General features: G+C 46.9%; 1 protein-coding gene across 2 annotated transcripts in view; it reads left to right on the forward strand.

Moving 5' to 3' along the window:
• Positions 1-12,389, forward strand: part of pdzrn3b (PDZ domain containing RING finger 3b) — a 70,685-nt gene that overhangs the window by 2,746 nt on the left and 55,550 nt on the right. Inside the window, exons 2-3 of one of the 2 annotated variants that reach the window (XM_037448090.2) lie at positions 2,838-2,924; positions 4,438-4,545. In XM_037448090.2, coding sequence (XP_037303987.2) covers positions 2,838-2,924; positions 4,438-4,545 — 195 coding nt within the window. The remainder of the gene's footprint in view (positions 1-2,837; positions 2,925-4,437; positions 4,546-12,389) is intronic. The other variant, XM_037448091.2, reaches the window with a different exon arrangement.

The following is a 12,389-nucleotide window of genomic DNA, read 5'->3' on the forward strand; positions in this document are numbered from 1 at the left end:
TGTTAACAGAAGCCCCTTGTTCTGAAACGCCTGGAACAAGCATAAAAGACCCGTAAGAGGATACTACATTCTGTTGATGGTTTGTTGGTTAGCTTCTTTAGACTTTGTATTTTTGCTATAGAGGCTCATTCATTGGGTTCAGTGAAGCAGAGAGCAGGATGGTTTGCTGGGAGAGCCTCAAACATGGTAATGGGAAACGGAGCATCACACGTGGGATTAGCCGCCGGAGACGGGCGAGTCTCTCCGAGCACGGCTTTCGACGTTCCTTCATCAACATGTTCTCACATTTGGTGACTGTTGAATTTCCCTCGCAGTGGGATGTTTGCACTCGTCGGGAAAAGGTAATGACGGTAACCATGGCTGCGTCTCAGAAAAGAAGCGGACACAGTACCGGTCCAAAGTTTGGACACACCTCCTTGTGCAATCGAGTGAGACGCTCCCTCGGATCACAGGCAACGAGCGAGCAAAGGCCCGCTGTGCCGGGCGACCCACTGCAGTTTGTTTATCATGTCCCTGGCGCTCCTTGGCTCAGGCCCCCCCGAGCCAGATGGAGGATCTCCAGGTCGCCTTTTAATTTCCAGGCAGCGACTGTGAGTGAGATCAGGGATGACCTGCCTGTGTGGAATAACTGAGTTGAGTTACCAATAATAGACCCAACACTCTTTAAACGTTGCGGCGAGAGCAATAAAACACAGACACAAAAAAAACAAAAAAAAAGTTTTCCATCAGGCCTCAGATCTTTGTTTTTGAACCTCGCTCGTCTTGAGCGGCTCGCGGGCGTTTGTTCCACTTTAATGCAATAAATCACAAGACATCAAACGGATCGAGTGTCTGCTGAATTTGATTTGTATAATCACAGGACTAGACTATTTCTGGTCTAAATTTGGAGCATGAGTGGTTGTTTAACGGAATAATGTATCCCATTATCTTTAACACAGATAAGCTCAATAAAAGCCATCCAGAAGTCACTAAAAACAAGAAGGAAATGGGCCATTTATTTCATTCGGGCCTTATTGTTCCTGCTTCATTATTAGTCACAAGGCAGACTGAGGGGAAGCGGTCTGATGCTGGACGGAGTTGGAAAGTGACTGGCGCAGAGGTGAATGCTCGCCATGTCATCAGTTAGTGCCGTTTCACTGCCAGCGTGCTCTCTTTTCCCCCATTAAAGTTAATGGTAACGGTTTGTTTACTTCCATGTGTTTCCCCTCCTCTCAAAGTGATGTCAGCCTGATAATCTTTTACCTTTTTGGCAGTAAGGACATGTCATTATTTTATTTTTCATCACCTAGGTATACCATTTCGTTTAAGTCAATAACACTGCCTCCTGAAGAGACCCCCTTCACGTCTTGAGGATTAGAGCTTTGCTAGAGTGGTCACAGATGTGGCTCTCGCAGACAAAATGTCAACACACCTTTAAAAACGGCTCCATTTTGAGGCTTGTGGACGCTTCAGTGCATTTAAAATTGACTGAAATTACTCTTTCTTTTATTTTTTTTTATCCCTCAACTGAATTTTCAGTGGATGCCCAACGGTCTGGTTGTCGACACTAATGGCCGAACCGGCTTCCATGTGGAGGCATGTGTGTCTGGTGCTCGCGTGACATGCAACGGGGGGGGGCACGCATTCCTAGAATGACCTTACATGCACATGATGGTCTTTTTAGAATACACGGCAGCCAGAACACTGTACATGCCAAGCTTTATATTTAGTCTCTCTGTGTCCACGCATACTGGAGTGGCAGCTGAAATTGCGCTCCCTCATAGCTCCCTCTAAATCCACCTCGGAAAAAAAGCGATTAAGAGCTGACTGCGGGTTTCCCACAGGTTTTCATGTCATGTTGCCACTGAGTCAGAGGTCCTCTGGTGTATTGATTTACATAGGACAACAGTTTTATGAGAGGAATGGGCTTCTGGTATTTGGGCTTGGCTAAGCCACGATGAGGGTTAGGCCCGAGCAATTTAAGAAAAATGTCAATTTTACATTTTTAATGGGGAGTGTGGCTGTAATAGTGTTTGATAAAAAGGACTCTCAGCTTAAATATTTACATAAGATCAATTGAATCATAGAAGGTAACACTTGCTGTTCAGGTCCTGCCAGAATTCTTTCTTAAAAAAAAAAAAGTGAAAATGTGAATTTGTTTTAACATATTAGTCTAAACAGTGGGCTTACATTGCTTGTATATAATACATGTATATAATGCTGTTGTCATAAGCTCATTTCAGGTCACACCTTGACAGTATGTTGATATCCATGTTCCGGCCCCTAATGATATTGTTGACAGCTTGGCACTGCAGCTGCCCAGGCTAGCTATGCTATGCTAGCCAGGCTAGCCGAGCTTAGCTTACAGTGTGGGCAGCTTCCTAACCCGAGTCCTGGGGGTTTAAGAAGCCTTTTGTATATATTTAATCATGAGTCCGACACCTCTGTCGTTTACACCACAGAGCGAACTGTTAGTTAGTTTTACTTCCTACACCTTGGAACAATCTGTTAACTATGTGATATAATTTAGCTCATACCATTTGAGAGAAGAACTGTTTCAAACTGTGACTTTGACATGAGACGTGTTCCTCCCTATAGTAAAGACTTTCACCTCACCTCAAAACGTGTGGACTAAGTTATTAATAACTTTTTTCTCACCCTTACTGCTTGCTCTGTTTGTAATGTAATGAGTGTGAGCACCACTCTAAAAAGTATGTTTTCTGCCCTGCGGTTTCTCCTTGGGAAGCTCATCCAATCACCCTGCTGCTCACCTGGAGTTAATAATACACTATTATGTTTAACTCCCTGCCTTCACTTGGTTACACGTGTCTCTTCTCTGTCTGTCTGTCTGTCTGTAGGAAGGCGAGACTAAAAGCGTGACGGTTGTCCTTCTCCGTGAGGGCGGATCTCTGGGGTTTAACATCGTAGGAGGAAGGCCATGCGCGGTAGGTTGAAGGCCGAGCGTCTTGAGACGTCTCAAATCCCCCCCCCCGGTGATCAGCCGAGTGTCAAATGGCGACCCAGGAATGAGTAGCATGGACCCTCAGAGAGCCACAGGCCCGCTCTGTTATTGACTGATGCGGCTTAGACAGTCATGCATGTGTTCTCTAGTCTGTGGATAGATTGACCGCGGCTATTATTTTTATTGTGTTTATATATTGGTTTGGTTTGGCGGATTTGGCATAACAGATTTAAAAAACTATAATTACTTTTATGAGAGATTGTGGCTGTTTTAATTGAGGGGATTTGGGTTGCGGGGGAAACACAGAGAAGAGGCCTGAACCTTTCACCAGATCAAGTAAAAAAGGCTTCATGATGCTCAGCAGATGGAAGGAGTCTCAGCTCTGTCCTCCTTACGTGGTGCATCTTCCTGCAGCCCAGGTCCCACTCAAAAATGTCTTCCCAATATCTGTTTCATCGGGACTCGACTGTTACAGGGCTGTTTTTCCAGTGTCAGCGGTGACGCGCGTCTCTTGATTATCATAGTAAAACTTTTTATAGCGGGAAGCCATAAAAAGATCCACGCATAAAGAATGTGGCTTTTTCACCGGAGCCCCCGGTCTCTTAGATTTGCGACCTTTCTCGCTGGCGTGACAGAACCATGCATCAAACCCAAACATGAGAGAGCACAGATAATTCTTGGCTTTCGCTTTCCCCGCTAGCCTCAAATCAGCAGTCTGCGTAAGAAGCTATTCATTAAAATGGATATGGCTAATATCCCCGTAGCCCTTGACGCGCGTGTTTCATGTGGCTGTGATTCTGGCCCGACTTGGTAAAAGCAATCAGCTCGCCAGGTTTTGTGGTCTCCGAGAGGAATAGTTTTTCAATAATACTGAGGATTACGCCGAGTTGCAAAGCAGTGAACTCCAAAAAATTAGTAGCACAGCGTTTCTGTGTTTCTGTACACGATGATTCTGAAAGAGGAAGCAGACCAGAAATAATTAATTACACTTAGCGCGCTGTGACTTCTGAGGTTGCTTTAAGTATCTCATTAAATTGAAGTTGTGTTGCAGCGAGAGTGCAAAACACATCGCATGTGGTTTTAAAGAGCGTGCTGATGGAGGTGCAAGCTCTGACTAAAAGGTCATGACCACAGTGCTTTACCCAAATTACAAATAGACTCCGCCTTCTTTTTTCCCGTGATCCAGGTTTTCAGATAACGACAAAACAGCTGATAGTGGAGTGTTTGAATTGATCTGGGTAGCCTCCAAATAGTTTGAGACCCTTTGTCTTTCAGTGTTTTGAACGGAATAAACTCAACATTCAGTTCAAACTCCACTTGAGGGCGGAAGACATTTTCTCGGAGAGAAAAACCTGACCAATCTGCATTCTTACAGAGAAGTCTGGACGTTCCAAGACGTTGTTTTTTCATTTTAGTAAACGCTACTATTCTCCTTAACGATCGTAGCTCTGTTGTTTCATTACTGTGCAGTACAATGACTGCCGCTTTTTACACAGGACGACGGTGACAGCGTTTCGAACGAGGGGATCTTTGTATCCAAGGTCATCGATGACGGTCCGGCGGACAAGGAAGACGGTCTTCAGATCCACGACCGAATAATAGAGGTACGTGGCTTCAACTACGCTGCGGGGTTTCAGAGGGCTGATGCACTGCACCGTGGATGGGGAAGTTGCAAAGTGTGACAGCTGCTGTCTGCCTCATAAAGATGACGACAGCGAGGAAGCACGAACCCACAACTCAATATTTATGTTCCGGTGACTTTGGAAAATTAAGCTCCGGCTGAAAGCCGCATATCGTCGAATTACGCTCTGGGCTTTTATTCCGGCGCAAGAAGTAAATCCTGCAGACGGCACACGTTTCAACACATACTTCTGCCAGCACTCAGAAGAAGGCTTTGTCAAGTGCGGCACCGATTTCAAACCGGAGGCGACGCCGCCTTGTCCCGGGCGAGAAAGGGCCCCGTGTGTGTCTCTCCTCCCAAGGACAAAGCCGGCGTGCAGCGTCCTCCTCACTGAGCCCAGTGTGGAAAGGTCCCCTCGGCCCAGTTTGACTGATGCGTCGACAAACCCGACGTCACAGAGGTTGCTTTTGTACAACAGTTGTCGAGCATGATGCCGCACAATGGCTGCATTGACCGGAGGTTGGTGAGTGCGCGCGTGCGTGCGTGCGTGTGTGTGTATTTGTGCGTCTGTGTGTTGCCACGGGCCCCAAGATGACAAATATGGTTTGTCACAGGCTTTATTGTCCGACCTCGGTTAAATTGCCCCGCGGACCATTCCAGCCGGCACATTGCTTGCGTTAATGTTTGTGGAGAGTGTTTACAAGCAGTGGACTCTGCGACATCTGGACGGCGTCCATCACTCTCTCTCCTGTCATTCATGCAGTCCTGCGGCCCGAGCTGCGGCTGTGAATAGTGTGCCCCTAATTGCAGCGACGCCACCACTGCGATGCGACGCATTGGTCCTCGGTTCTAATGCCCCTCAGTGACGAGGTTTGGATCGCTCTGCAACAGGAGACAAAAAAAGTGGGCCACGAACCAATGAGTGGAGGGAAAGATCAGCTCATACGTCACACGTGTACGAGGGGAGCTAAAACGTGTGTCTTTGTCTTTGAGCTTGTCTGCCAGTGTGTAGGAATGAGCTTTGAAAAGGAGGCACAGACTTTGCTCGACGCTGCCTTGTTTATTCTGAGCCATTGTGGATGATGTCACACGAGTAGCCTTAGGGGCCTGCAAAGCATCCTATTAAGTGACCTTTTCTTTTTCTTTTTTTTTAAAGGAGGGATTAGTAAACAAAAAGCAACCATATTAATCATCCATGCCTTTGTAAGTAAAAAAGTATATGCAGTTATCGTTCTTTTTTTTCCCATGAGAAATCTAATCGTGAAGGAGGTTTTAATTTCCAAGACTCTTTTTGTTGGCCGGATGAAGCAGAAAGTTCTATGTTCTGGATTTTTAGCCGTCAATACGTTGTGTTTGGAAGTGTGTGGGTTGCATCTTTAACCTGGGGTGATTGGGTATGTGAACTGCTTTACAGGGATGAATCAAAGGAATTTGAAACCCCGTGCGCCCAAAGGCAGATTCATCTCCGGCTCGAAGCTCAGACTTATTTAGCATCCTGTGTGGGACGCAAGCTGAAGCCTTCAAAATCGATTTGTCATCATACCTCAGGAAGTTTTTCTTTTCTCTTTTATATTTTTTGGCCAAATACTGTACGGCATGAATGGCTTTCACATAAATCTACAATAAAAGTAAACTTTTGCTCATCCTTACAAGGAAGGTATTATCTTTTAAGTATCTAATAAAACCCTTACTTTTTACAATCCCCCAAAATGTGGGCTCTGCCCAAAAGATCTCGTAACCCACTGGGATGTGATTATAGTCCGAGAGCTTTCAGCCCAAACTAAAAGGTTTTCTCGAATTGGCTCCTGTCAGCTGCAACGGGTTCCTACACCGCCACCTAAACTGTTTTTTATGATTTACTCTCTTCTGGTGATGGCCTGCTCAAATGCTTGAAATTTGAAACAAACGTCCACTCAAGGTTGAATTGATAAGAACTTGGTGGTCAGAGGTCACCGCGCGGATCCAACTTGAATAGAGCAGACTCAAAGACTTCCTTCTCTCACACATTTTAAATACAAAGATTTGGAATAGTTTCAGAACCTGCTAACTTTTCGCCGCTCTTATTTCCGGGAAAGCAAATGTTTTTGTCCAAACCCCACCGCTGCCTGTTGATCCCATTTGTTGCCTGTTGTGTCTTCCTGCAGCGGAGGTGTCAGTTCCAGTAAGTCTACATGGATGTGGCATGTACATGGCGATCCACAGCTCGCCCCGTTTATTACAGGCTCTTAGCGGGGGAGTGTGATAGCAGATGGCCGTCCTCTGACTGAGCTACAGGCTGCCATGAATCGCCACATGAATGCCTCCTTGTTCGCCCGGACGTTTTTTTTCTCATAAAAACCTGGAGCTGACGTGTTTACTTTTGCCGAGGCCCCCCCCCCCCGCCCCACCCCCCCTCCCCTCCGCGAGCTAAACATCGCAGCACTCTGGTCAGGGCCGGACCTGTGATTCCATGAATCCAGGTTCTGAATCGGAGCTACCAGAGGATTGCCAGTGCCCTGTTTCCTAATCCTGTCATGTTGGCGAGTGTCACACGTATTTGCCGTTTTTAAAAAGTGACTTCAACCTCACTTCACGTTCAGCAACGGCCGAACGCCTCTTCTTCTGCTTCTGCTCTCGGTTTCTGGAAGCCTCTTTGCATGTTAATCCAATGTCCCAATCCCAGAGTCACCGTACCGGAGCTCTCAGCGGGGTGTTTTCTGTGTGGCCTCGTCCCGGGTGCAGTGGGGACAGAATGGAGACGGCCCGGCTGCTGCTGCTGTAAACGTCTCCCCGGCAAACACTCAAATGGCGTAGGGGGTGAACAACAGCTACTTTTAAATAAACTGACATTTGGGCCAATTTTAATATGGAGGAAAAGGCAGGGGGCAGGATTTTGTGCCCGCGAAGACAATGTTTATATACATATAAATGTCCACTTGACTTCTTTTTTAAATGGAAATGTGGAGATTTGAAGGCTGAATTTCAACAGCACAGCCTTTTCATTCAGTGTGATCTGCCAAAAGCACGGAGCAGAATAACAGCGGGCGTATACCTGCACACTTTAACACTTTAGATTATAACGATGAGCCTGGGAGGGAAATACCGGGCGTCATCGTCAAGTGTGTGTGAAATGCAAAATGCACTGGTCTAAACACAGCATTGTCGAAGGATTTATAATCAAACCTTCATCCTGAGGATCAGCTTTATTGTGTTTGACACAACCAGCTCCCATGACCATGTTGCCAAGGATTATGTTTTTTTATCAAGGAATCAATGGACTTTTGGCCGCGTGCCTCCTTTTTGAAGTTGAACAAAACCTGAAGGAAAATGTGTTTATTTCATCGGTACTGCAAAAACGAATGCTTTTCGCCCCCCTCCCACCCCCAAGGCAGCACATCTGCATTCTCTTACTTGTCGCCGGCTGTATGAGTTGCGAGGTAACCCACAGGGACCCACTAAACACCTCAAACCGCCCCACGGTTACTTTAAGTGTCAAGTCACAAGAGCCAGAACCAGCAGAAAAACCCAGCTCCTGACAGAGAGGCCTCGTCCTCGGCAGCGCCACTATTCTGATCCCAGACAAGGTGGGCCACTTCTTCAACATTAAGAAATAAATGAACACTATTAGAACAGGACATAGACATATATCCCTTCAATGTAATGTAGCCTTTAAAAACACAAAAGACAACACTTATGCTTTATTATAATACGGGTAGATGAAATCCAGAGTTCTGATTGGTTGAGAGCGAGTCACGGGTCGTCCATTACTCAGTGATAATAGTACAGTTGCTGTTGACATTGACCCGAGCGTTCCATACCACCGCGCACTCAAAGTAATACGTTAGATTTTGCGTCACCGGCTTTTAGCTCTGTGGCGTTCGGCGAAAAAAGACCGTAAACTCCACAGTTAAGGTGGACGCCAGGAGCGATGTGAATGAGAGTTCAAGAACTGTTCACTCTGGGTGAAAGCGTCTAGTCGATGAGTTCGCTAAATTGTTTGAATTGTTGCTCTAGAGCACTTCAGTTGTCATTGCCTGTGGCAGCGTTTCGCGCCACGATGTGTTTCTGACATGTCCTACTGTCTCTAATAAGGTGCCACAGCACATGGCTTCCTCACAAGGACATGTGCCAAAAAGTAGGTTATTTCTGACCCCTGAGGGCTGTGAGGGACAGACACCGGAGTCATTTCCCTACAGGGGATCACATGTTGTTTGGCATTCTTAGGCAAGAAGCAGGCCTTTGTCAAGGCTCTTTATTGGATCCGGGCCCCTGTGCAGGCAGCGTGTTTATTCCCCAGACGGGCCAGCTGAATGTGGCACGGCTCTGTTTCTGCCGTCCGGCCCCCGAGACGCGATGAATCCAGCCCTGTGGGCTAAGCGGGCCAAGCCGAGCAGCGGGCCACATTCTTGTGCCCCGTGGTCCAGCTGAGGCAGCAGCAGCACGTTAAATCAAATCTAACTTTAAAGGGTCCATAATCAGCTTCTGGTGGGGGCCGCTGCCCCATGCGGGGGCCGGGTTTTACAACGTGAGGACAAGCACACTTTTGTTTTCTACTGCTCTATATTGGGTGTGTGTGAGGGGGGGGTAAGATGTGGCGTCGTCTCAGTCCAGAGATGGTGTGACGTGAGCTATTGTCTCCATCCCCGTATTTTCCACTCGGTTAAAGCAGCGCTGTGGAGACTCACCGTCTGGGACGACTCACCGTCTGGGACGACTGTAAATGGGTTCGCTCTGCATCAACACTTGCTGTGCACCTCCATGTTCATTGGACCCAGTGGGTTCATTTATGTCTGTTAAAAGGTTTAAAACGGGGGGGGGGGGGCAGAAATAGACAGGTGTAATTAAGGCTCATTTTCCTGCCAGTCAATCACTGGTCTCCTGTCAATGGCTCAGTAACAATTGTCTCAGGTTGCTCTTCCAGCTGCTTCTCCTGTGAGCCGGACTGCCCACCGACTCCTAATTGACTCCCCTCAATTAGACCCTAATAAGCTGATTAACAGACCCTTAGTTGTGCTGTAATGGCCCGTCGTTTCCTCCCAGTACCCCTCTGAAATGCATCCCAACTGCAGCATGGTAATTACCGCCCACTCGCTTCCCTCTCTCTCTTCCTCTCTGGCAGGGAAGGGCTTGGCTTGAACTTGTTTCCATCTGGTTACCTTTGACAAAGTCACATTACACGACTTAAAGACCGATAATCAGGGTAGACTCAATCAATGTAATATCTACATACCATTTTTTAAACTGAATCATAATAAGCGCCTCAGAATTTCCAAGAAAAGAGAATTGCTTTGGTACAAGTCGTCACAAAGTCAAGTCGTATGTAAAAAATGAATGTACAATATTTATGCCGGATCCAAAACCTCACTGTTTGTTTTGGATAGCGGTTCAGGAGTCACGGTTCGGATCATTTTTCAGACCAGCAAAGAAAAGGGGAGGAGTCAAATCCAACATTGCGTCCCATTTATTAAGTAAAGAAGTTCAAACCTCGAGTTGAAAGTAATCCGTCTGCGTACCAAGAAACCCTGAACGAGGCCGACCTGCTCCACCGCATTTTAATATGTGCATCAGTACTGCGCTGGAGCCCCATGCCAGGCTTCCGCTCGACCGCACCAAAAGAAATGGCGCCGCAATTCAGCCATCTCAATATTTGAGATGGTCACGGTAAGAACGGAACGCAAAGTAAAAACCGGTGGCGCCGCCGCCGGCATAATGACAGTCCTCCCCAGATGTGTCTTCCATTGTGTAGACCACATCTTGAAGCTCTGTGCTCCTGCATGTAACAAGTTGTAAATCTCCCCGCTACCCAGGAGCCAGGAATCGTGAATCGGCCTCTTTTACTTATCTCTGGCGGAGCTTTAGGGACAGTCTGCAGAAAGGACTCCAGACAGTAAAATACTTACGCCACGGAGGTTTTGTCAAATAAACCAAAAGTGCTTAACGTTAAGACCATATAGAGGTTCTCCTTTCCACTTAGAGCTGATAGATAGCAGCAATATGGTCAACATAAAAAATAAATGGGGACTGGTGATTGAGGCAATGGTCCATGTAGGGGAATCAATTAAATGGAGAACAGGCTGCCAAGACTCCGCAATGAATCACACGATGTTGACAAGTTGTGTTGTTACATTTCATAGGCTTTTTTTTATAGATGGACAGTTTCTCCGGTTGTGTCTCTTTTGGCTCAACTGGATTCCTGTGAATCTGTTTTATGATCAGTGCTGACATCTTCAGGATACATATTACACAGGTTCCACCTCTCACTAGACACTGGGACATGTGTGTGTGTTTCTATGGAAATCGGCCATGGTTTGTGAGGGCATTGAATGATCCAGCATTGGTCCCAAAGCACATTAAGGCTGTAGCTTCCCCCCCCCCCATCCATCAAAAGGCCCTAGTGAGCTTGTCTTCTCGTATGGAAGCACTGCAGTAAGTGTTCTGGTGACCCAATGAAGTAAACTTCATTTTTTTCTTCATGTACAGAGGGTTTGACTTTCTTTCCCTTCAGTTACAGAATATTTTTTTTATGCTTTCCTGGCCCTTGACTTCACAGATCCCCCCCCCCCACCCCCCCAATTTCCACCCAGATTGTAATCAATGGAAAAATCTCTCATTTAACCTTCAAAGCTGACCAGATCTAAGACAAGAGGAAGGTTCATTTAAAGGTTAAAGGTTAACAATGTATTCGTTACTGAAGCCGTTTGTAAACCAACATCCAAAGAGATAAAGGCCTGTTGAGGGCCATGAGGGGGAAGGTTTATGTTGTCGTCTAGTCCATCTCCACCTAATGCAAACCAGTCCGAGCAGCTCTATGAATTCGCCTCACAAGTAGGAATGTTTAAATGTGTTTGTGGGGTTGTGTAGGCTATGACACCGTTGCTATCTCGCAGTGTGAGAAAGGCAGCCTTTTGTTAGGGTTAGGGGTTAGGGGTAGTTAGGGTTAACCTAGAGCTAAAACATGAAAAGCTCAGCATCAAGACTTTTACTTCAATGGCTCCTGCACATCTCAGTGCCAGTTCTGAAGCGAGCCTCGTCCGCCTTGACAACAGACGCTGGTTTCCGTTAGAGACTTGCTTCTTTTTCACCTTTTAGTCCTAAGAAAGGGTGCCATGGTTTGGTGTTTGTCCAAATCGATTTTCACGCAGTTTCTGCAACCGTTTCAGGCCAACAGGTGTTTAGGTTTAACAGGTGACCGTTGTAGCCCAACGCCTTCATGGTTGCTTAATGTACAGCTGAAAGCTTTTTTACGAGGACACCTTGCATGTTCTGTTTGTGTTCTTAACAGCTGCCGTTACTACTAGCAACCGAGGACGCCTATGACCGAGGGTCTCTGGCTAACGCGGCCCGAGGGTCAGCGGCTAACAAGCCGGGGTCACCTGCTAACGCGCTCACTCGTAAAACCAAAACATCGGCTACAAGTAATGCCTGGAAGCTGATGAAAGTGTTGATTTAGTACTCTAACCAGAATGGAGTCAATTAGTTTTTGTTGCATTCTTTGACTCGCAGGGATGGGCCAAAATGAAGAAGGGCACCTACAGTTTTCTTCACTCTACCGACTAATCCCAGCTACATCACCTCCGGGAGAGGTCTAGAGCACCCCTCCATTCACCGCCCGGCAAGCGGAGGCCGCCGCGCTGCCTTTTTTAATCACTCAAATGTGTGCAAATACACAAAAAGCCCATTGTTCAGCAGCGCCGTTGTACCCTCTCTGTTCCGCCGCTTTGCTCGGGTCTTTCTCTCGCTCCCCGGGGGGCCATGTTCCCTTTCAATTGTCACCTCTCCGTCTCGTTCAAGACTTCCTCTTCCCCTTTGGATACAAATCCTGGAGGAATTGCCGTCGCCGGCTCATTG

The sequence above is a fragment of the Pungitius pungitius genome, chromosome 8 (genome assembly GCF_949316345.1).
Source record: "Pungitius pungitius chromosome 8, fPunPun2.1, whole genome shotgun sequence".
NCBI classification, from domain to species: domain Eukaryota; kingdom Metazoa; phylum Chordata; class Actinopteri; order Perciformes; family Gasterosteidae; genus Pungitius; species Pungitius pungitius.